Here is a 25,801-nt window from a genome sequence, read left to right as displayed (position 1 = left end):
GAGTATGTCTTGACGAACACGTACACCCCTATCGCCAGTACCACATTCAACAGTAGAATGTTTTCATTACCACTATCAAGATAGAGAATATTTCTCTCATTCCCAGAAGTTCCCTTCTGCCCTACGCAGTGACATTTTTACCCCTCAGCCCCAGGAAACCATTGTCCTCTCTTTCTCACTGTAAATTGGTTTCATTTGTTCTAGAGTTTCATATAAATGGAATTACATACTCTGTTGCATCTAGCTTTTTTTTCTGTTAGCATGATGGGTTAGAGAATCCTAAATACTTTTCTGTGTTTAACTGATTCATGACTTTTAATTGTTGAGTAGTAGTCCATGGTATTGATCTACCACAGTTTTTTGACTATTTCACATATTTATGGATAAATGGATTGTTTCCAGTTTGGGGGTATTATTGATAAATCGCTGTTAACATCCGTTCATGAAGTTTTGTGTTTCTCTTGGGTAAATACCTAGAAATGCATCTGTTGCATTGTAGCGTAACTGAATGTTTACATGTAAAAACCTGCCACACAGCTTCCGAGGTACAGTTCCAGTTGCTCTATACCCTCATCAACAGTTGGTTATTTCAGACTTTTTCATTTTAGTCCTTCTAGTGGGTATGTAGTAATATCACACTATAATATTAATTTACATCTGTCTAAAGATTAATAATGCTGAGAATTTGCTTTTGGTCCTTTGTGTGTCTTCCTTTGTGAAGTATCGGTTCAAATCTTGCTTATTTGTAAACATTGTTTATCTCACTGAGTTGTACGTATTCTTTGTATGTTTTTTTGTGGAAGTCCTTTGACCCGCACAGACACATACACACATAATGCAGTCTGAAGCTTACCTTTTTATTTTCCTAACTTTTCAGAACAGAAGAGTTTTTAATTTCGATTAAATTCAGTTCATCAATCTTCCTTTTAGGATTTGTGTTTCTGTGTTCTAAGTTTGCTTAGTGGAAAGTTGTACAGATTATGTTTTCTTCTACAGGTTTATAGTTCTGGCTTTTATGACAAGGTGTATCATACATTTTAAGTTAGTTTTTATATATGGTGGGAGATAAGGGTTAAGGCTTGTTTTCTCAGTTCTAGCACCATTTGTTAGGAAACCTTTGATTTCCTCATTGAATTAACTTAGTTAAAAATCAGTTGTCCATATACGTGGGTCTATTTCTGGACTAATTCCTTGATCTTTATACCTGTCGTTTTGCCAGTTCCACATTGTCATGGTTATTGTTGCTTTACAGTAAATCTTGAAATCAGGTAGTGTGAGTACTCCCAACTTTGTTTATTTGCAGTACTTACTTCATTTTTAAGTTTTTATTTGTATTTCAGTTAGTTAACCTACAGTGTAATATTAGATTCAGGTGTACAATATAGTGATTCAGCACTTCCATACACCCATTGCTCATCACAAGTGCCCTCTTTAACCCCCATCACCTATTTCACCTATTCCCTCCTCACCTCTCTTTTGTTCTCTATTTTGTTTGTTCTCTATTTAAGAGTCTGTTTCTTGGCTTGCCTCTCTCTTTTTTGTCCCTTTGCTCATTTGTAAATTCCACATATGAGTGAAATCATATGGTATTTGTCTTTCTTTGACTGACTTGCTATTTTTTTTTTTTAATTTTTAAAGTTTATTTATTTATTTTGAGAGAGAGAGAGAGAGAGAGAGAGAGCAAGCATGAGTGAGGTAGGGTCAGAGAGAGTGGGAGAGAGAACTCCAAGCAGGCTCCTCACTGTCAGTGCAGAGCCTGACCCGGGGTTCGAACTCATGAACCACGAGATCATGACCTGAGCCGAGATCGAGATCAAGAGTTGGACACTTAACCGACTGAGCTATGCAGGTGCCACCTGACCTACTCTTTTTCAAAATCATCCTGGCTGTTGTAGTTTTTTGCTTTTCCGTAAAATTTTTTTAGAAGTGACTTGTTGGTTTCAGTCTTTTATTATTAAGTATAATAGGGCCTTTTTATCAAATTATTATATATTCTATATATTCTATATTACCATTGTAAGTATACTAGGCCTTTTATGAAGTTAACTGTGTTCTCATTCTGTTCCTTGATTGCTGAGAATTTTTAACAAGTGGACACTGAGTTTGGTCAGATGTTTTTACTGTTATTTATTGAGATGATCATATGGTCTGTTAATATTTTTAAATGTTGAATCAGCCTTGCATTCTCTAGATATCTCATTTGGTCATGACGTATTATCATTTTCATAAATTGGTGGATTAGATTTGCTCATAGTTTGTTGAGTACTTTTTTGTATTTATGTCCACAAAAGATAACTTTTTATGTAAATCTTTGTATTAGGATCATGCTGGCTTCAGAATTTGAAAGTGTTAAATTTTCTGAAAAATTTCCGATAAGAGTGGTCTTTGTTTGATAAATCTTTGCTGGAGTTTTCAAGCTAACCCCTCTGGGCCCAGAGTTCTCTTTTTGAAAGGTTTTAAAGGATACATTCAATTAATAGGTATAAGATGATTAGGGTTATCTATTCTTGAAAGTTTTTCGTCTTTGCATGAATCACTTTTACTCACTATATGAATTTTAGTGCTTTGTGTCTTTCAAGGAATTCATCTGTTTCATCTATTCATTGCCATAAAGTCGTTTCTTTATTATCTCTTTACTGTCTATAGCTACTGTAATGATGTCTTTTCATTTATTTCTCATGTTGACAATGTGTCCTCTCTTTTGCCTTTACTAGTTTGTGTCCAGGTTTATCAATTTTATTAATTTTTCCAAAGATCCAGTTTTTTGTTTTATTGCATTAAAAAAAAATTTTTTTTTCCAGTTTCATTGATGTTTGCTCTTTACTATTTTCTTTTTGTATGCTTTTGGGTTTAAATCCAGTCTATTAGGATTTCTTAAGGTATAAACTTGAGCCATTGATTTGAGACCTTCATTTCCTTCTAAACACTACTTTAGATATTCCCACAACTTTTGTTCTGTTGATATTTTCTAAATACTTAATGTGACTTTCACTTTGACCCATGGTTATTTAGAAGTATATCATTCTTGCACTGGGTGTTGTATGGAAACCAATTTGACAATAAATTTCATATTTAAAAAAAACCATATCACTCAGTTTCCAAATATTTGGAAATATATATATAATAAATACGTAAAATGTATACGTAAATAATATCTTTATAATTGATTTTGATGTTTCTCTTTTTTTTGTAGACCAATAGCATACTTTGTATAAAGACAGTATTCCATTTTCTGCAGTCTATTTTATCTGACGTTAATATCACTCTACCTTTCTTTTGGTTAGTGTTTGCATAGTATGTCTTTTTACTTTACATCTATGCCTTTATATTTAAAGTAGGTTTGGTATAGAAACCCACTTTCTTTTTAACCCATCCTGACAATATGGCTTTTTAATTTGGTTGTTTAGACTGTTTATGTGTAATGTAATTATTAATGTGATTACATTTAAATCTCCCTTAGTTTTTTATTTAACCTATAAAAATAGGTTCTCTATTTTTATCTTCATTAGTAGCTCATTACTTATACTTAAGTTTGCCTGTTTAAAAAATTTATACTGGCTTCTCTGTGATTTGTATTATACATCTTTAATTCCAGTCTTTATACAGGCAGTGTTATACCACTTTTTATATGGTATCAGTGCTTCATAACAGTATATTGCCAATTTCTTACTATTGTTAGCACTACTATTGTCATACGTTTTACTTTTATATATGCCATAAGTTCATAATACCTTGCTACTATGTTTGCTTTAGACCTGCATTGTCTAGTATGTCCTAGACAGTGTGACTATTTAATTTGAATTTCAAGTAGTTAGTATTAAGTTTAAATTAATTTCTGTATATTAGCCATTTTTTTTAAGTGCTTAGTATCCACAGGTAGCTTTTAGTTTTCAGATCGAACTGTGTAAGATACAGAACATTTTCATCATCTCAGAAAGTTCTATCAGTGAGTGCTACTTTATACAGTTCTGGTTTGAAGTAACTAAAAATAAGGAAAAAAAAATTTTGCATGTCCTTCACTTTAATTATCTTTAGAGTTCCATATTCCTTTGTAGAATCAAATGTCTGTTTTGTACTCTTTCTGTAGTTCAGGTCTACTGGTAACAAAGTCTCTTGGGTTGGCTATAACATACTCTATTTTACTTTTTATTTTCCTTGCACAGTATTTTGCTGGGTATAGGATTATTTGTTCACAGTGTTTTTCTTATGTTACTTTAAGGATGCCATTTATATTGTTTTTTTGCTTGTATGGTTTCTGACAAGAAGTCAGGTGTAATTCTTCATTTCTCTGTGTCAAAAATGTTTCCTTTATTGTTGGGTTTTTATAGCAGGTTGAAAATGATTTGTCTTGGGGTATTTGTGTTTTCTATATATAGTGCTTGTTGTGATTGTTTGCTGAGCCTTTCTTAAATTTATATTTAATCTCTTAAATAATATTTGGAAATTTCTCAGAATATCTTCTAATATTTCATCTGTACCACTTACCAGCTCTGCTTGTGAGAATCCGGGTATGTAGGTGGTAGTTCATTTCATACAGTCCTACATTTCTTGGAGGCTCTGTTTAATTTCCTCCCCACACATTTTTTTTTTTTTTTTTTTTAATTTGTATTTCAGTTTGGGTACTTTTTCATGACCTGTCTTGAAGTTCATTTATACCTTCTCCCCCTGGTCCTTTGATGAGCCCATAAATGCCTTTTTGTTATTTGTCAATGTCTTTTATTTCTTGCATTTGTTTTTCCATGTCTTGAAATCCTTGATCTATTTCCTAACACTGTTCAGTAGTAAAGGTGGTTTGTTTTGTTTTTCTTCTTTTACCTATCCTCTAGCCACAATGGAGGACAGTAATTGGTGTCATTCTGTCAGTAGGGTAAGGCTTTTTTTTTTTTTTTTTCTGTATGTGTGAAAGGTGTAGGTAGGACTTTATTTTATTCACTTGTTGGCAGTCAGTACCTTCCTTTCACCCTGAAAGAAGGCCTCTTTAGTCTCCAGCCTGTTTCCAATCTTTTCAGCACCTAGTAGAGATTCATAGATAAGAACCTGTGAGTGGGTACCAACTTTCTGTTTCTGCAGTTCTCAGAGATTTTGTACTTTCATCCAACCCACACTTTGTCTTTACCTGCAGTGTAATTACCTGAGATGAGAAAATTTAATACACTCTTTAGAGGAAGATAAATTATTCTGAGCCTCTAGGAAATAACATTCAGCAAATAAAAAAGATGCATTTTGTGATTTCAAGGGAAACCACTGAAATATTGATAATAAAAGGTATTTCAAACAAGCTAGTAGGTGAAATAAAATGGAATAGTAAAAAAAAAAAAAAAAAAAAAAAAAAAAAAAAAATTGACCAGTACCAAAGAAGTCAAGAAAGGAAGACTAAAGAAGTCAAGAAAGGAAGACTAAAGAAACAACACATAGAAAGGTGATACTTAAGCTAATCTGTATTATGGTAATTATGTTAAATGTAAATGGTTTAGACACTTCAGTGGCAATACAAATATTGTTAGGCCTTATAAATAAGATTCATGTATGTTTTATTTATAAAGAACACTTTAAGTGCAAAATGCATGTAAGATCAAAGTAAAGAGATAAAATTGAGTATTGTCTGCAAACACCAAAAGAAAGCTGATCGTATTAATTTGTACAAAACAGATGTAAGACAAGGTGTATTATAATAAGTAAAGAAGAATATATTATAATATGTGGGTCACTTCATCAAGAAAATATAATTGTAAGTATGTGTTCACTTAATAATATAGATTCTGAACGGAAAAATTAGTATAACTAACAGGAAAGATAGTTATGTATTCATAGCTGAGATTTTAAATACATGTTTAAGTAAATGATAGAACAGTTATGTAAAAAAATCAGTAAAGGAATAAAATTTGTATGACATGATTAATCACCTTGACTTAATTGACATTTCTAGAACATTGTGTCTAACAACTGAAGACTATACCTTTTTTTTTTTAAGTGCACTTGGGACATTTGACAAAATATTCTAATTCTTAAAGAAGTATCATCAGATTTCAGATTGACATTATGTAGTGCATGTTTTCTGATCATTGTAGAATTAATTACAGTTCAGTAATAGAAAAATAACTGGAAAGACTCCAGATGTTTAGAAGTTAAGCAAGACATTTTTAAATAGTGCATTAATCTGAAGTCACAGTAGAAATTAGAAAACATTTTGATCTAAAAAAACAACAAAATATTGCATCAGAATTTATGTATAGGAACATTTATAACAACATGAATGAATTGTGTTGATCAAAAGTAGACAGACGCAAAAGAGTTCACATTGTATAATTCCACTTGTGTATTTTAAAACAGTAAAAGCTAATTTGGGGGAGTAGAAGTCCAGAAAGTGGTTGCCTCTGGATTGAGAGGAGTTAATAAATTGGAAGGGGTAAGAGAGAACCTTCTGAAATGATGGTAATGTTTTATATCTTGAACCACGTGGTAGTTATTCAGATATGTAATATATGTAAAAATCCATTGAACTGTAACATATGTTTAAGAGTTTTGCACTTAATAGTTCTTCAACAAATGACTGCAGAGAAAAGGAAAATACTTGAAAAGTTTTTATCATGAAAATTTCTAAACAAATTTTTGTGAAGTATAAGGAACCACTCTTACACAACATCTTGCATCAGCGTTTTGTCATGCTTGTTTTTAACCCACACACATAAGCTCTTTTTTTTTTTTTTTGTGGTTAGCAGGCATCCAAGTGTCTAAATATCATAGGTGTATTAATTTGTTCTGAGCACATTTTGTGAATTTTTATCATCAAATGAAATTTGCTACATTTGGTATGCATAACATTGAATTTTCTATTTTCCTTTTTTTCCTGTACTCTTGTTATTTCTTTTCTTGGCTCACTCATTGACATGGAAATAAATCTGTGCTGTTTCTTGATTTGAAACTGATTTTTCTTGGCATCCCATAGGAGGGTGAGTTGAGCAGGGCCCTTTTTGTGCCACATCTGAATCAGATCTTCCTATCTAAATGAGAGGTAAATTTGAAGAATATTCTTCATCCTATTTTTTGATGGATTGATATTTTATTCTTCCATCTCAATTTGTCTTCGACTTTAATCTTTTTTCCCCCTTAGCCAGTTATATTGCCAGTAAACCAGAGAAAATCTTTATTGTTCTAGTGTGTTGGTTATATTCTCATTCAGTTCTTTCTTCACAGGTTTTTCTCTATGGTTAGTCTTTTCAGAAATAGCAGTTTGTAACAATTTTTTTAAATAGAGTAACAGTTTATAATCATTTGGTGAGATAGAGGCTTTACCATAACAGAAATTGGAAATACAGTTTTATAACTACTTAAATACAAAAAGTTCGGATTATCAAATGGTCTCTTTCTGATTACATATATTTTATGTTTTTCAGTGTAATTTTCACTGTATCAGTGCTGAGTTTATTGTTCCTCTTTTACAATAATTTACAGAAACATTGTCAAGAAAGGTAATAGTTAAATACGCTTAACCTTTTATCATATTATCTCGTCACATTACTAGGGATAGCAAGCCCATTTGATCTGAGAAGTTTAACAGTTGTACTTTTAAAAGTTCTCTCTGATTTAGGTACTTTTATCATTTCTACAGTTGTTCACGTACAGAGTCTGGTAGTCATATCCTGGAAGTTTTCTTGTGTATAACCAGAAGTCCAGTGGTTGGTAATATGTTATTTGATTTACTGCAATTGATTTTATTCATGTGTCTATTTGTTTATAGCAATATATAGGAATAATATCACCTCTGTCCTTATTAATTGTGTATCCATTAATTACATCTAGTGGAATATTGTGCATTCTTTATATGTAAAAGAAACCATTTGTGCTTGTGACTAGAAGACATGATAAATCTAGAGATAGATTAAAAAGAATATATAAGTGTGAGAAGTACTTTAATTGCAAGCTTAGATTGTTGTTCAGAGGAGATACTTTTTTAACCTCTTGGAATATTTGCTTTGCCTTAGTAGCTGAAAATAGAAAGATAATGTTAGTAAACTAAGGTAAAGTGTAATTAGTTCCAGCATATATGGAACAGCTTTCTAGCTGTATTTGTTGTAGTTTATCATAAAGTCATTTTGTCATGAAGTTTGTATTCTATAACTTATAGCTCAAGTATGATAATAATCACCAATGTTCTATATAAATAAATATTTTACTGAAAGGAACTGCAGGCCAGATAATTTTAGAATTGTGTTTTGTAAGGAATTTTAAGAGCCATTTTTAGGGCATTTTGCAGGCACATATATATAAAGGGAAATATGAGAGAATATAAAACAGATTTTGCAGAGGGCTGAGAAGAATAATCAAGAATCTTTGCTCTTCATATTGTTGGATTAAATTGTATTTGTGTCTCAACTTTTTTATTTCTAGAAAAGATGCTTTAACTGTGAGTTATTTATAGGCAGCCTAATAAATGGGAGAAAATATTTCCAAATTATGTATCTGACAAAGGGTCAATATCTAAAATATTAAGAAATCATAAAACTCAATAGCAGAGAAACAATCCAATTAGAAAATGGGTACAGGAAATGAGTAGACGTTTTCCCAAAGACAACATACAAAGACAACATATACCTGGCCAACAGGTACATGAAAGGATGCTCAACATCACTAATCATCAAAGAAATGCAAATCAAAGCCACGATGAGATATCAACTCATATCTGTTAGAATGACTTTTATCAAAAAGACAAGAAATAACAAGTGTTGGCAGGGATATGGAAAGAAGGAAAACCTTGTATACTCTTGGGGGGAGTGTAAATTGGTACAGCCACTATGGAAGATAGTATGGAGATTCATCAAAAAATTAATAAATAGAACTACCATGTGATCCAGCTATTCCACTTCTGGGTATTTATCCGAAGAAAACAAAAATACTAACTTGAAAAGACACACGCACTCCCATATTCACTGCAGCATTATTTACAATGACCAAGATATGGAAACAACCTAAGTGTTCATTGATGGGTGAATGGATAAAGAAGATATGGTATATAGCCAAAGAATGCAAAGGTTTGCTGGCATTCACCACCAGCTAGAAGTACAAAAGAATTTCCTCCAAAGCCTTTGAGAGGAAATATGACCCCATTGGCACCTTGATTTTGAACTTTTAACCTCCAGAATTGTAAGAGAATAAATTTCTGTTGTTTTAGGCAACACACACACACACACACACACACACAAAAAAAAAAAAAAAAAAAAAAGAAGGAAGATTGATTGATTTTCCTCAGGCCAAAAAAAAAAAAAAAAAAGTGGGTTGTGTGTGTATAGACACATACATACAAAATGGAGTATTATTCAGCTATAAAAAAGAATGAAATGTTGCCATTTGCAACAATATGGATATGGATGGACCTTGAAGGCATTATACTAACCGAAATAAATCAGAGAAAGACAAATACTGTATGATCTCATGTGTGGAATAAAAAAAAAAAACAACAAAAAAAGACCTCATACATAGAACAGATCAGTGGTTGCCAGAGGTGGGAGTGGGAGGCAGGCAAAATTGTTGAGCACGGGGGCAAAAGGTACAAACTTTCAGTTATAAAATAAATAAGTCATAGGGTTGTAGTGTATAGCATGGTGTTGTAGTTATTAATACCATATTGTATATTTGAAGGTTACTAACAAAATACAAGTTAGAAGTTCTCATTTGTTACTATTTATGGTGATGGATGTTAACTAGACTTACTTTGATGATCATTTAGCCCTATGTACAAACATCAGATCATTATGTTGTATACCTGATCTAATATATATGAATTATGTCTCAGCTTTTTTTTAAAAAAAGTGAGTTATTTTTGGCTCCCAGCAAATGGGTCACAGGTGTATAGATCCAGGCTTTCAGTTGAAGCTCTTCTTCTGGAGGTTCAACTGATTTCTCCCTCACTTTGCCTAAAACTTCATTTAAATCAGATTTAAATTCTAAAAGTAAGTGTTCCTGATTCAGTAGCTAGTTAGTGAATATTTATTAGGTGATAGGTAGAATGTAAGAGCTAAGCAACAGTTCTGAGATTGCCAGCAAACAAAACATAAGTATAATTCATTTTAATTCTGTAAGCCATAACCTGGCACTTTCTATGCTGAGAATAAGCAGCTCTTTCAAAGGGAGAAAATATACTTTCATGAGATGGCATTAGAAAATCTTTGTTCTTGGGGCACCTGGGTGGCTCAGTCGGTTAAAAGTCTGACTCTGGATTTGAGCTTAGGCCAAGATCTCACAATTCTTGAGTTTCAAGCCCTTTGTGTCAGGCTGTGTGCTGAATGCACAGAGCCTGCTTGGGGTTCTCTGTCTCCCTCCCTCCTCTCTCTGCCCCTCCCCTGCTCGTTCTCTCTCTCTCAAACATTTTTTTAAAAGAGCTTCGTTCTCATAATAGGTGGAAATATAGCAAAATTCAGTATCCACATACCTATCTATCCATATTTATCTATCTCTATATATAAAATAATATAATTTATTTGTGTTTGTTAATTTTTACAGGATAATTTGTTATGCTTCAGTAGACCATAGTTTCTGTAGGTGAGAAATTCAGGAGCAACCTGACTGGGTGGTTTGTCTCAAGATCTTTCATGAGGTTACCCTGAAGATGTGGGTTGGGACTGCAGTCATCTGCAGGTTTGATCGTGACTTAAGGTGCTGCTTCCTAGGTGGTTCATTCACATGGCTGTTGTCAGAATACCTCACTTCCTTCTGCTCTTGGCAGAATACATTGACTTTTCCATAGGACTACCTAAATGATCCCATGATGTAGCAGCTTGCTTTTCCCAGGAAGAGGGAGCTGAGAGAGAGCAAGGAGGAAGCCACAATGCCTTTTATGCCATAATTTTGTTCATTATACATTGTCATTTCTGTCACATTGTATTCAGTAGAAACAAGTGTCTAAGTACAACCCACCCTGATAGGGAGCAGATTAGGCTGTGCTTTTTGAAGGGAGAAGTGTTAAAAAAATTTTATCAAAGAATTATTTTTTAATTATTCTACTGTATTATTCTCATAGAGGTTCGATGATGTTACTGAAGTAGGTAGGCTATGTTGCAAAAATAATAAATGTGTTATTTTTAAATATTATACAAGCTTTGTTATTAGTTGATTACTCACTGGAGTAGAAATATGTTGATACCAAAGACAATTCAAGATGTAGGTCTACTGTGTACCAGTATTAGTATATATTGTGTCCATATAGGAATATGAGCACTCATTACTCTGTTTGCCTAAGTTCCTTTCATTCATTACTATTTATATATATATATATATATTTTTAAATCACTTAAACTACCACTAGCTTTCATTTAACTTGCCTGAGTATCAGAGTTGGGATTTAGATCCAAGTGTACCCAACACTTAGCCCTCTCTTTTCATTATATTTCCTTATTTCCATCAGAGAAAGGAGCACATGTTTGTTCATTGATTCATTTGTCCAATCATTTACATACATACTGTGTTAGTGCAGTAGAAACAAGCATTTAATAGACCTAGTGCATGCAAGTACAAATAAAATAAGGCCTTTGTCTTTAAAATCACAACTCTTTCAATTCTGCTGTTGGAGGTGTATGTCCTACACGCACGTTTTCCCTTGTATTGTTTTGAAGGTTGTTTTTATTGCCTGTCTATAGCTGCTGGCTTATTAAAATGATAAAGTGATGACTTGTAGGTTAAATAAGATCTAGAATTAATATTTCATTGATTTACTTCTTTAATTCTTAGACAACAACACATTTATATATTTTACTTTATGACAATTAGTAAGAAATATGAATAATTGCATTTGAAATGAATAATCATCACAAATAGAAAGAAGTCATGTGTTACTTATTAAGTGAATAGTACAAGGAGCAAGAGATTAATTCAGCAAAGCAACATCTCTTCAGAGAGAACTCAGAGACAATGTTTCTGATTCACTTAAGATACAAATTTGGGACTAATGATTTAACCATTTTAATCTTGATATACCACTGTGGTTTTTATTTCTTATTATTCATCCTCTCCCCTCTCTGTTCTTTTTTTTTTCTTTTTTATACCTTTTTTTTATATGGAAATGAGAAAGTATCTACCACTGTTATAGATACTTGAGCATGGCTGGTCTTCAATGAAATAGAAATAATTAGTATCTACAGAGAGACTCTAGTCTACATTTTAGTCATAAGGCATGAATCACTGTTAAAAATGATAATAAAAGAAGCAGAAAACAAGAAACTACAAGAAATTTAGAAGATTATTACAGAGAATACTGAAAGGCTCAAAGTAAAATTGGATGAAATTTACCATCTCATAGAGTGAAAATTAGAAAAGTTTACAGACAAAGGATTAATCTTTGTAGGCCAAATACAGTGAAAATAGCCATTATTAAAAAAGGACATCTTTGAGACAAACTGATATGAGTCTTATTTAAAACAGCCTAATAGTGGCTGTGTAGGAGAAATTATAAAATGGCCTGTCCCTAAAAAAGTCCTTGTGGCATTATAGAATACCATTTATTAAGAAGATATCCTAAATATTCCAGGGAGAAAAATTGGTTTACTTACCAAAAACTGAGAAATAAATTGGCAGAATGGGATGCCATATTGCAACATGGGATGCTGGAAAACCATGCCTTTCAGAGTTAGGAAAAAAATGTTTTTTCTTGAACTATACCCAAAGTCTGAGGGATAGATGAAAATTTTTTCAGACATGCAAGGACCCAAAGTTTACCTCCTTACATAAAATTTCTGAAACAAATACTTGATCTTCTAGTAAAGACACACACACACACACACAAGAACACGGGATTCAAATCAGGGGACTGAGCTCAGAAGTACAGTCAAAAGTTATCACAGCGGGGGTCACAGGCCTTGAAAACAAGTAGATTAAATTTTGTTGGAACACCTTTAGAAAGCAAGTGGAATCACATTAAAGAAAATTATTAAGAAACGGTGATTTTCAGGACGTATGTATTCTTTCCAGTTCCTTTCCTCTCGCTATCTGTGATCAGGCTTTTACACCTCCCATTCTACCAAAGTTGCTGTTGTCAGAGATCTTCAGTATCCTCCATGTTGCTAAGTTCAGTGGCCAGTTACAGATCCTTCTTATACTTTATTTCTTAGCATTTGGCACAGTGGATTAGTTCTTCTGTCTGAAGCACTTTCTTCATTTGGCATCCATACTCCTGGATTTTCCTTTTCTTTCCATTGGCCTCTGTCAGCTTTCTGGTACTCCTTTCCTGGTCTCTTAATGTTGGATTGTCTCAAGGCTGTCCTTGAACCTTTTTCCTTCTCCAAGTACACTTAGATGTCCTGTCCAAGTTCATGCCTTTTTGAATGTATCTATATACTGGTAACTCCCCAATTATACTTGCAGCCCAGAATTCTTTTAGTCAACTCCAGGCTTCTACTTAACCTTTCTCTTTCTTTCTTTCTTTCTTTCTTTTCTTTCTTTCTTTCTTTCTTTCTTTCTTTCTTAAAATTTTTTAATGTTTATTTGTTTTTGAGAGAGGGAGAAAAAGAGAGAGAGAAGCAGAGTGTGAGCAGAGGAGGGGCAGAAAGAGAGGAGACACAGAATTTGAAGCATGCTCCTCCAGGCTCTGAGCGGTCAGCACAGAGCCTGATATGGGGCTTGAACCTATGAATGTGAGATCATGACCTGAGCCAAAGTCAGACGCTTAACTGACTGAGCCACCCAGGTGCCCCTCTACTTAACATTTCTGCTTGAATGTCTGATAGATATCTCAGACTTAATACATGTAAAACTGAACTGAAGATACTTTCTCCAAGCCTGCATCTTTCACAAATTTTCCTACTTCATTTAGTTAATGGTAACTGTGTTGTTGTTGTTGTTGTTGTTTTCAGTTGCTCAGGCTATAGAACTTAGAGTCAGCCTCAACTCCTTACCTTCTTTTATAATCTATATCAGAAAACTTTGTTGGCACTTCCTTCATAGTATATTCAGAATCTGCATTTCTCACCACCTCTAGTTTTACCCTGGTCTAAACCACTGTGATGATCTCTTGCCAATATTATTTCGATAGCTTTGCAAACAGGCTCCTTGCCTTTGACCTTGTTCCCCTTCACTCTATTCAAAATAGTAGCCAGAGTGTTCCTATTAAAACAGAAGTTAGGTAATGTCTGTTCTGTGTTCAGAACTCTTCAATGGTTTTCCAGCTCACTCAGAATAAAACCTACATTTCTTGTGTTAACCTATAAAGGCCTATGTGACCTGTTCCATCTCACCCCCTATCACTCACCCTAATTAATTTTCTAACCTCATCTGTTGCTTTCTGTCTTGTTCATTCCATCCCACACTTCTTGCTGTGATCACTTCTGGAAGTTGTCACCTCAGGAACTTTCATTTATTCTGCCCGAAATGTTCTCTCCCTAGGTTTACACATGGCTGTCTCCCTTACCAGGTGTTTGCTCAGATGCTTCCCTCTCAGAGAGATTTTCCCTAACCACCCTATTTTAAATTGCACACCCCCAGCAACCCTTTATTCACTGCTTTCTTTTGCTCCATTGTATTTATTGTCTAACGTATATTTACTTCCTTGTTTTGTTTAGTGTGTGTACCACATACTGTAATTTTAGGAGGGCAGGTATATTTGTCTACTTCGTTCATTTATTTGAAGCCTCAGCACTGAAAATAATGCTGGGAACATAGTAAAATAAAGCTTTATTCTAAAGAAAAGACTTTGGGTGAAATACTTATGAATTTAAATGCATGGTCATCCTTTACGATTGTCATGTACTATATTATGACTGAAGATTCAAGTTGTTTCAGATCATTTTTCTTAGTATTAAAACAGTATTAATTAGAGCTTATCTTTTTGCCTCCATGTTAAGAATATTTTTTGGTAAGCTATTCTTTGGTAAGATTGTTGCTAACAGTCTCATTTGGTTCAGACATATTAGAGGATCATAACATGTTGCTGAATTTATAATTTATATGGGAGAATGTGTGTTTGTACTCTGATGTATGTTAATATAGAGCTATCTGTGGTTACACAGATAACAATACAATTAACCTCATTTGCAGAACTATCATCTTCTAATAAGTGGTGGTATAAAATTAGCAATAGCTTCAGTGCTTAAGTAAATAAGCTGTTTAAATAAAAACATAACCCTTACCAAACTTTTAAAAGAGCCCAGGTTGCAACTTTTGAAGTAGTAAATGGATTAATTTTAAACCAGAAGGTCTTTTTATATTTGTTACATGACAAATTTTAGTTTTTCTAATGTAGAATAGGTTCTTATTTGGAATCAAAATATTTGAATAGTTAATTGACTATTGTAAAGAATAAGTATATTATTATTTGCACACATTTTTTATTTTATTTTTAAAATATTTTTTTTTTAATTTTTTTTTTCAACGTTTTTTATTTATTTTTGGGACAGAGAGAGACAGAGCATGAACGGGGGAGGGGCAGAGAGAGAGGGAGACACAGAATCGGAAACAGGCTCCAGGCTCCGAGCCATCAGCCCAGAGCCTGACGCGGGGCTCGAACTCACGGACCGCGAGATCGTGACCTGGCTGAAGTCGGACGCTTAACCGACTGCGCCACCCAGGCGCCCCTTTAAAATATTTTTTAATATTTATTTTTGAGAGAGAGAGAGCATGTGTGCAAGTGTGCATGGGGGAGGGGCAGAGAGAGAGAGAGGGAGACATAGAATCTGAAGCAGGCTCCAGGCTCTGAGCTGTCAGCACAGAGCCTGACGCAGGGCTTGAACCCATGAACCGTGAGATCATGACTTGAGCTGAAGTCTGATGCTTAACTGACTGAGCCACCCAGGTGCCCTTACACACATTAATTTATAATTGTCATAAGCCATTATATATTTTGAAAATACGGTCTGTATTCCTAGGGTTGACTTCTTTTAACAATGCCAGAGCTAAAGAAACTATATAGCGCTTGATGCAGAAGCAAAGATAGCATAGTGTAGTAGACTCCCAGATAGTTTGGTCACATACTTCAGTCAGCACTTCTTCCAATATATTTGCTTATTTACTTTTAAATTATAAATGTACTGTTAATCATGTCAGTCTTAAGGATGATACATGCTTACAGCAAGAGGTTTTTCAAGAGGAGATGTAACTTTTCAAATAGCTATCTTGATAGTTTTAAGGTTTTTTTGATCGATTGTCAGATCTGATTGTATTTTTCTGATATTACAGGGTTAACACAGTGCTTCACCAGAAGTATTACTTTGTCATTTTTATTTTGTGCTTATATTATTAATATTTTTTTTAATCTGCGGTTTCCTTGTAGGAATCTTCTGCAGCTTATTCGTTGTGTGAATAAAAACTAATTCACATCCATAATTGCACTGAACTGGGCACACAAAAACTGCCATATATGTCACAATATACTGAAAAAGAGCCAGCAGGTAAGCAGAGTGTCTTTGTCAGTCCCTCTACATTAAGGATTTTATATTTTTCTCCCTGGATACCTTAAGTACCATATATGACATGGAATCATGGTCTTTTTTTTTTTATTAATTAATTTAATATAATTTATTGTCAAGTTGGCTAACATACAGTGTATACAGTATGCTCCTGGTTTTGGGGGTAGATTCCCGTGATTCATCACTTACATACAACACCCAGTGCTCATTCCAACAAGTGCCCTCTCAATGCCCATCACCCATTTTCCCCTCTCCCCTCCACCATCAACCCTGAGTTTGTTCTCTGTATTTAAGAGTTTCTTATGGTTTGACTGCCTTCCTCTCTGTAACTGTTTTCCCCCCTCTCCCATGGTCTTCTGTTTAGTTTCTCAAGTTCCACATATGAGTCAAAACATACGATATCTGTCTTTCTCTGACTTAATTCACTTAGCGTAATACCCTCCATTTGGGATCATGGGCTTATATAAGGCCATTTTTGATCCATTTATTGAATATTTCTAAAGCTTAATTTCTAATTTTTGATATGAAAATAAGTATAAATAAAAATTGTTATATTTTTTGTACCCTCCCTTGGCTTCTGTTGTGCTTTCCGTTTTGGAGACTATTCCTTTGGAGGAGTTGTTAAGGGCACTAGTTCTGGAGTCATACTATTTGATTATTGGACAAGTTACTAAATACTTAATTTTACTCTTAATTTCTTGATTTTTAAAATGAAGTACAGTATCTGCCTCATAAGGCTTTTGAAGGGATTAAATAATATAATGTAAAACTTGATAACTGTATAAATACATGTTTGTTTTTTATTTGTGCTTGGAAGCATTTCTACTTACTTAATGCAGTAAAACAAAAATATGTAACTTTTCCATTAACTGACTATTTCATATACTGTGAGATAAGACTTTGTTTAGGGGTGTCTGGGTGGCTCAGTGAGTTAAGCATCCCAAATGGCGGTTCAAGTCCTGATCTCACAGTTAGTGGGTTAAAGCCCTGCATTGGGCTCTGTGCTGACATCTCAGAGCCTGGAGCCTGCTTCATGTTCTGTGTCTTTCCCTCTCGCTGCCCTTCTGCCACTCATGCTATATCTCTCTCAAAAATAACATTAAAAATTGTTTTTTAAATACTATGTTTAGTTCTTGTATAGTATATGTAAAATATCGTTGATTAAAGAAACTTACACTTTTATATATATATATATAGATATGGTAATGTTCTACTTAGTTACAGGTGCTACTGTTTACTACTGTGTATCCCTCAGCTGTCAGAACTTAGTATTTAAATAGTTGTTAAAGTGTTGATGGGTTTTGCTACCATAATGTTTACTGTAGTTTTGAAAGGTGAGGTAGCATGTCTTTGACTTGGCTCATTGCTGTTTTCTTGTGGATAATTTTATCTGACCCTAGTCTTTGGGATGTTTTATTATGGTCCAGTTATTTCTTCCTGATAGTACAGATGCCATTTAAAGAAGTTGCATGTTACCTTGGATAGAAATGTATTCACAATTAATGTAATTGTGCAGATGTGCTAATTAATGTAATATGCTAATAATTAATCCAGCAAATATGTGTTAAGCATTTATACATAAGGTACTTTACTTAGATAATTTGGAGGATCATTGTCTAATTCTTAATGAGCTTTTGCAGTATGACTTACGAATTTGGCATATGAAAAATCATTTTGGGTAGGTTATATTATAAAACTCTGAGACATCTTAAAAGTGCCAAACTTTAAAAGCTAATTTGGGGGGTAAAGAGGCCAATTAATTCTCATAACCTGATATTCATGTTTACACTTACAATGTTAGTAAGGTGCATGTAACAGTAGCAGATGATCTGGCAAGCAATAGCATATATGTTTAAACATTACCTCTACTGGTCACTGGAGTAAAGGTCATTTCATGCCTCTCTTATTTTTAACTCTGTTTTTCAGTAATGGATCAAGAATCCAGCAAGGCTGCCTGGCCCAAACCAGCAGGAGGATATCAGACAATCACAGGCAGGAGATACGGAAGAAGACATGCATATGTCAGTTTTAAACCATGTATGACCAGGCATGAAAGAAGTTTAGGTCGGGCTGGTGATGACTATGAAGTGTTGGAACTAGATGATGTTCCAAAGGAAAATTCCTCAGGTATGCAACATGGAGTTATAGAAGAGCTATTAATAAGCATGTAGGAATTTATCTTATAATATTAGAAATTATGTGTGGGTTTTATGTGTCTATGAATACAAATATACATATCCTATCAAGAAATTCTATTCTGATATTTTTATTAAATTTAATATGAACAATATATACATTTAAATATGGAAGAAAATAGAATACAGCTAGTTGTTAAAATATAACTGTATCATGACATCCTTCTGCTGTGGAGATTTATTTTTCAATCAAAAACTTTTTGATGTGAACTGAATATATTTTTCTCTGCATATTATGTTTAATAGCTTTCTTGTGTTAATTGTATCCCTAAATAATTTAGCTTGGCTAATTTAATCTCTTAAAACCATTTTATGAAATACAAGTGTCGAGTAATAGTTATTTAATTAAAATCTCTTATTCAGTAGTTTGAAAAAGTATTTTGCAGTGGGTGCCTTGGTGGTTCAGTCAGTTAAGCATCACTTCAGCTCAGGTCACAATCTCATGGTTCGTGGGTTTGAGCCCCACATTGGGCTCCACGCTACTTGGGATTCTCTCTCTTTTCCTCTCTCTCTGCCCTTCCCCAACTCATGCTTTCTCTGACTCTCAAAAAGTAAATAAATAAGCTTAAAAAAAAAAAAAAAAAAGTACTTTGCAGATATCCAGGTAGTAATTACACATCTTTGGACTAGAGTGTAGTCTTCTGGTCTTGAGAAAATTTGGTAATTGTAAATTATTTTTACTGTCATTTATAAGTAAGAATCTGAATTATTAGTTAATGAGTTCACTCTGTTAAAGAAGCCTTTCTGTGATATGACAAGACTGCTCTTTTATAAATTTTTGTTCCAGCAAATCTCAGATGTCTTCATTATTTATTATTACATTAGTAGTGATAAAAGATAGGCTTAAAGTGATTTATGAAACAAATCTGATTTTATTCTTTTCTCAAGATTCTGACAAACTATGGCAGAGTCAACATGTTGATTTTTTTGTTGTTTTGCAATCATAGCTGTAACATAATTTAAGGGTAACTCATTATAGGTGTATTAAAAAATCCATTTTGGGGTAGAAATCTAATATATCTAGAGACTGAGATATAATTTTCTGAATTGACATCAAACACAATAGAGTTTCATTTCTGTTAGATGTGTAACCTGTTCCTTTATCTATCAAAAGTACTTGTGAAGTTTTTTTACTTGCACATAATAAAAGAAATGAAGTTTGAATTGTGCACCTTAACAACTAGAAGGGCACATTGGTCACCCTATGACTTGACTTATGCCTCTCACTGTGTAGTTTTTCAGTAGCCTCTCCTTTTAATGTCTTTTACAGAATGTTTTAGGTATCAGCAGTTAGCTAAAAGACTTCCAAAAGACATCTGAGAGAGGATATTGAATGGCTATACAATGGCATAAATGAACTCATAGGGTGACCAGTGGGCGCTCTCAGTTAAGTTCAGGGGCATAGAAGTACCTGTCAGAAATTCACTCATATTCAAGTGAGTAATGATTGGCATAATATCTATTTAAATAGTCATTATTAAATAAAATTGTATCTAAAATTAATGTTTCCAAAAATGTTTTCTTTGTTCTCTATGAAGGTTCCAGTCCATCGGATCAAGTTCATTCTTCTTTACCCAACGGCCCTTTGTTTGAAAAAAGTGAAACAGAAATTCCCATTTGTGATACAACATTAAATCAAACCATTGAGAGCAGTCCATCCTTTGCTGCAGTACATCATAGTGAGGAAGGCAGGGAGACTTTAGGAAGCAGTACAAATCTTCATAATCACCCTGAGGGAGAATATACTCCAGAAGCTTGTGATGCTTCAAGTGTACAAAATGGAATTTCATTGGTTCATACTGACTCTTACGACCCAGATGGTACACACAGAGAGGCCAATGACCGTCTTCAGCTTTCTGCAGAAGTTGTGGAAGGTGGTGGATATCAGGAAGCACTGAGCAATACAGTATTTGAATTGGCAAATGGAGAGGTAGAGGCATACACTGGTCTTTCACCACCAGTTCCCTCTTTTAACTGTGAAGTAAGAGATGAATTTGAAGAGTTAGATTCAGCACCGTTAGTCAAAAGTTCTACTGGTGATACTGAGTTTGTCAATCAGAGCAATCAGGAATTTCAGAGCTCCTCTTCTGAAGATGACGTTGTTAGAAAGAAACAAGAAAATAATACTAGCCAGGAGAGTCAGAGAGAAAATGCAACTGAAGATTCAGTGTGTGCTCCTGGGCATATTTGCAGTGAACAAAATACTAGTGATAAGAACAAGAACCAGGGAAGTTCTCCTGAACAGGTAGTGAGACCCAAAGTTAGGAAATTGATAAGTTCAAGCCAGGTGGACCAAGAAACAGGTTTTAATAGGCATGAGGCTAAACAAAAAAGTGTTCAGAGGTGGAGGGAGGCTTTGGAAGTTGAGGAAAATGGCTCAGATGACCTCTTAATAAAATGTGATGACTACGATGGAGAACATGACTGCATGTTCTTGGATCCACCTTACTCAAGAGTTACACACAGGGAAACAGAACATAACCAAATTACAGCAGAAAGTGGAGCCACAGCAGGAAGGCAAGAAGTTGTGGATAACACCTTTTGGAATGGTTGTGGAGATTATTACCAACTGTATGACAAAGATGAAGATAGGTAAGATTTCATGCAGTGCTTTGTCAGATTGCATAATAAGCAAGGTGGTTTATTTCTGGTACCATTATGTTTGATGGATGGGCTCTGACATGGTCAGGGAATTAGATATTTTGACTTAGCAAATATGCCTATTTACTGAATGCTAACCATACATGCAAACTACTGGTTAGTTTTTCACAGAAACTTTCTTTGAAGCATTTTAGGAGTTCATAGAAATTGTAAGTTCAGATAATGATAATTAGTTATTACAAAGGATACAGATACTAATTATTTTAGTTCATAGTATTTCAGCTAATAAAATGCAGGGAAACATTTATTGTATTTTAAAAAAAATTATGTTAACCCATTCTGGGTTTAAAAAGTAAGATCACAGCAAATTTTGATAATATTGGATTAACTTTGTTAATATTTATTAATGTCACCTGTTTCTCTGTTCCTCCTGTTGCTCCTTTTGTCACTTGTGTTTTTTTGTTTGTTTGTTTTCACCTATTTTTATTTAACATTTGATTTTTGGTCACAACTCTATGTGGTGTATATTATTATTTGCCCTGTTTATAGATGAGGAAACTGAAGCACAAGAGAGTTAATTTCTCAAGGTCACAAAGCTAGTAAATTTTGGAGCTGGAATTTGCATATCTGCTTACTGCCCAATCCAAACTTACAGTTTTTAAGAGAACATACAACCTTTCTTAAAATAAGCATTCTGGTTCTTCTTACATAGAATCCTTTTTTCCCCCCAAACTGTAAGACCATAGAAAGAAGAGAGAAATGGAAAATTTCTTTGTCCATCTTCTTTTCATTACCCTAGAGTCCAAACTTTCACATAACCTTTTGAGCTAGTTGAAACTGCCTATGCTCAGTTACAGTGCAGTTTCACGATTTTATTAACTTGTAGAAATACGATTACTTTTTTTTCAACTAGAAAGTACTACAAAAGAAGTTTTTCCTTTTGAATATGAATACATTTTATATATTTTATTTCACATCATAAAATTAATAAAATATATCTGGTTTCTTTGGGCAGATGGATAAAGCTTCTATAATACAGTGTAAGTGACTTGTAGAAACAAATGAAACGTAATTTCTACTGTCTTTTTAAGTTTGTAAACTTCAAGGGTTGGCAGACAATATTTATATAACCTACTATTTTTTAAGCTTAAGGTAAAATGAGTTAAGAACTTTGGCCTAACTTAATTCTGTTTTTTCAGTTAAGGTCCACAAAATTCTTAAAATGGAAATTGACAACAAAACCTAAATTGGTGTTAATTTGATGCAGATCTGGATCTGAACTAACATAAGGCCTTTTTTTGAAGCAGTCATAACAGTTTGCTGCAGAAATATCAAAGTGTTTGATTACTGAGTTTTTGACTTGGACCCCACTGGGAATTATTAAGTAGTATTTGTAAATCTCGGAGAAAAAGAATCTGAATTCCAAAACATACTCAGTCCTAAGATTTTTGGATTTGATTGTAAACCTTTGGTATACCTCTAGATTACTATTGAAAAAAATAATAACATCAATTTTTAATCTTAGATAACTTACCTTTTTGAAAGTATAAGATTTTTTTCCCGCAGTTACATTTATGCTTTCCTGAAGGAACTAATTTATATGGCCATTCCTTCATCATTGGCACCATTGATCAAAAATAATAAAAACCTCTTTTTTGTGTGTGCGTTTTATAGTCAGGCCTAATGTCATCTAATTCAGTTGATGAAATTTTTGCATTGCAACCTCAAGAGTAATTTTCTTGGCTCTTGGTTTTGAAGTTGTTGGTTTTTGTTTTTTGGGTTTTTGTTTTGTTTTGTTTTGTTTTGTTTTCTGGTCAGTAGCATTAGCATTTTATTTGCCTGGAATGACGGTTGGACTTTTAACAGTTATAGGGTATTGTTTTAGTATGTTTATTTATAATTTGTCTCCTTAAGTGATATGTCAATATTCTAAACAATGATAGGTCTTTACGAACAATATACAGATGAGAAAAACACAGTTAATGGAAACTTTTTTTTCTTTTGACTTTTTAGTACTATATTGACTTAAAGAGCCTGAAGTTAGGGTGTGCTTAAAAGATGGAACTAATTTTGGAGCAATCTTTTCTTTTTTTCTCCATTTATTTTTGAGAGACAGCGTGAGTGAGGCAGGGGCAGAGAGAGAGAGACACAGAATCCGAAGCAGGCTCGAGGCTCTAAGCTGTCAGCACAGAGCCCAACACAGGGCTTGAACCCACGAACTGCAAGATCATGACCCGAGCCAAAGTTGGATGCTTAACTGACTGAGCCACCCAGGCACCTCTTTGTAAAAAAATTTTTTAATGTGTATTTATTTTTGAGAGAGAGAGAGAAACTGAGCATGAGCGGGCGATGGGCAGAGAGAGTCAGAGACACAGAATCTGAAGCAAGCTCCAGACTGAGCTGTCAGCACAGAGCCTGATGTGGGGCTGGAGCCCAGGAACCTTGAGATCATGACCTGAGCTGAAGTGGGATGCTTAACTGACTGAAGCACCCAGGCACCCCTGGGGGCAATCTTTAAGACACATTGAAATACCCGAAATACTTAGGGGTTTTTGTTTTGTTTTTGTTTTTTGAAAACTACCATCACAAGAATAACTTCTCAAGGAAAATGGCTCTACATTTGCATCTGCAAGCCTTGAGATATGATTAGGACCTCACTTCAGTAGTCTGGACAATTTTGAGGAGTAATTCTATTTCTGTGCTACTGTTTCCAGTTCCTCTACTCTCAGCTCCCTGCAAAGGATCACAATTGCCAGAATGCCTTTTAATATGGTTTCAGATAAAGGTTGAAGTTTAATAACCATACATTCCAACTTAGTTTCATTTTGCCACTTGTTCATCTACTAGATGTTTTACTATACTTTGGCTGAGTTCTGATAATAGCAGATTGCAAAAATGGGGAAATAGTGATTCTACAATAAGTGTCTTGAGAAGGAAAGTATAAACATCCTTTCCTTGAGTCTGTAAGATTCTTTCTGAGTTTTCTCTGCTTTGTAAAACTTAAAGATGCTTTACTTGAAAATTTTTTTTGCCATGTTTGTATTATAATAGCTGCAAATAGAACCCTCTTATCCAGAACATAACTAAAATCACTGTGACGTTTTTAGTTATAGGAATTTTAGCCACTTTTAAAAAATACAGTTCAAAAATATGTATAGCTCATACTTTCTTTAAAAGTGAAAAGTATTTGAATGAATGCATGATCCATTTCTTCCTGAAAACTTTTAAATGATCACTTAATCATACCTGAAACATTACACTTTATGGAATAAACATTGCAGCTGGTAGAATTGCTCTGAGCTGTTTGATAGTAACTGAACACCACCTTATTAAATTAGAATTGTGAGGGGAATTTTAATAGGCAGTATGTAATTACCAGACTTGGAATTAGACCAAAGAGCTAAGGTTAACATCCTGCTCTTTTGAAATATACCCTGAGAACTTTAATGACTGTTTGAGGACAAGATCTTGAGTTTAAAAGAACCTTTTAACCATGCCAGCACATTTTAACCTTGGACCTAACTGTTTGAAGGAAGAGGCATGCCATCCGCTGACTATTTCTTATACCACTTGAGGTTTCTTTCAGAGCTTTTGACATTGAATAAAAGTTAAAAACCTTACCTGAGATAAAAATGTCAGGACAACTTTTTGTTATTGATGATGTTGGGAAAATAAAAGGAATATTTGCCAATTAGTTGATTTCAGTTTGATATATTCAAAAAGGATTTATTGAAATCCTTCTAAATGTCAGACTTTGTCCCAGGTACTCTGTAAATGCAAATAATAATGATCCCCGTTCCCTGGCTGTTCACCAGCCTTATGAGGAAGACAGAATATACAGATAATTATCATGAGACTGAATTAAGTTTCTTTCCTCTTCTATATAAGTTAGTTGAGAGCCATGAAGAAGGAGCTCCTTTGATATCCATGTATTCCCAACAAATGAAGCAACTATGAGCAGCCAAAGCAAAGATCTGAAAGCATATGCTTTAACATTTTAGCTTTTTTTTTTTTTTTAACGTTTATTTTTGAGAGAGAGACAAAGCATGAATGGGGGAGGGTCAGAGAGAGGGAGACACAGAATCCGAAACAGGCTCCAGGCTCTGAGCTGTCAGCACAGAGCCCGACGCGGGGCTCGAACTCACGGGCCGCGAGATCACGACCTGGGCCGAAGTCGGACGCTTAACCCACTGAGCCACCCAGGCGCCCCACATTTTAGCTTTTTATCTTGTTTCCAAGTTCATGAAAGTTAGAAAGAGTATATTAGGCATAAATAGCTTTGTTCCTCAGGCATTTTAAGGGGTTATAGATTACAATATTCTGATGTTTAGGGAAAAGACCGGAAAATTGTAAAAGGCAGGCACAATTCAGAAAGAACCATCTGGACTTTGCTAAATTAAGCAGCCTTATGGATTTGAACAACTACCATTTGTATCACTGTATTGTAACAGTTCACTGTTAATAGGGGTAAAATGTCCCAGACTGCTTAGATTATGTTCAGTGTACTGTCTGAAAATGCAGATATGATGTATCTTAACATAATGTCCATCCAGAGTATTTTCAATAAAATTCAAAAGGTGGTTTTGATCCTCAGATAACAAAATTATCTAAAATTCACTT

At 34.1% G+C, this 25,801-nt stretch overlaps 1 protein-coding gene across 1 annotated transcript in view; it reads left to right on the top strand.

Annotated features, from left to right (window-relative positions):
• PJA2 (praja ring finger ubiquitin ligase 2) overlaps positions 1-25,801 on the top strand; it is a 69,769-nt gene that overhangs the window by 2,736 nt on the left and 41,232 nt on the right. The window contains exons 2-4 of the mRNA XM_049647693.1: positions 16,250-16,367; positions 18,312-18,512; positions 20,119-21,172. Of these exons, the coding sequence (XP_049503650.1) occupies positions 16,337-16,367; positions 18,312-18,512; positions 20,119-21,172 (1,286 nt within the window). The 5' untranslated portion in view covers positions 16,250-16,336. The remainder of the gene's footprint in view (positions 1-16,249; positions 16,368-18,311; positions 18,513-20,118; positions 21,173-25,801) is intronic.

The sequence above is a fragment of the Panthera uncia genome (assembly GCF_023721935.1).
Source record: "Panthera uncia isolate 11264 chromosome A1 unlocalized genomic scaffold, Puncia_PCG_1.0 HiC_scaffold_17, whole genome shotgun sequence".
In the NCBI taxonomy this organism is placed as follows: Eukaryota; Metazoa; Chordata; class Mammalia; order Carnivora; family Felidae; genus Panthera; species Panthera uncia.
The sequence above is the reverse complement of the archived record's forward strand: the minus strand, read 5'-3'. Positions and strand labels throughout refer to the sequence as shown.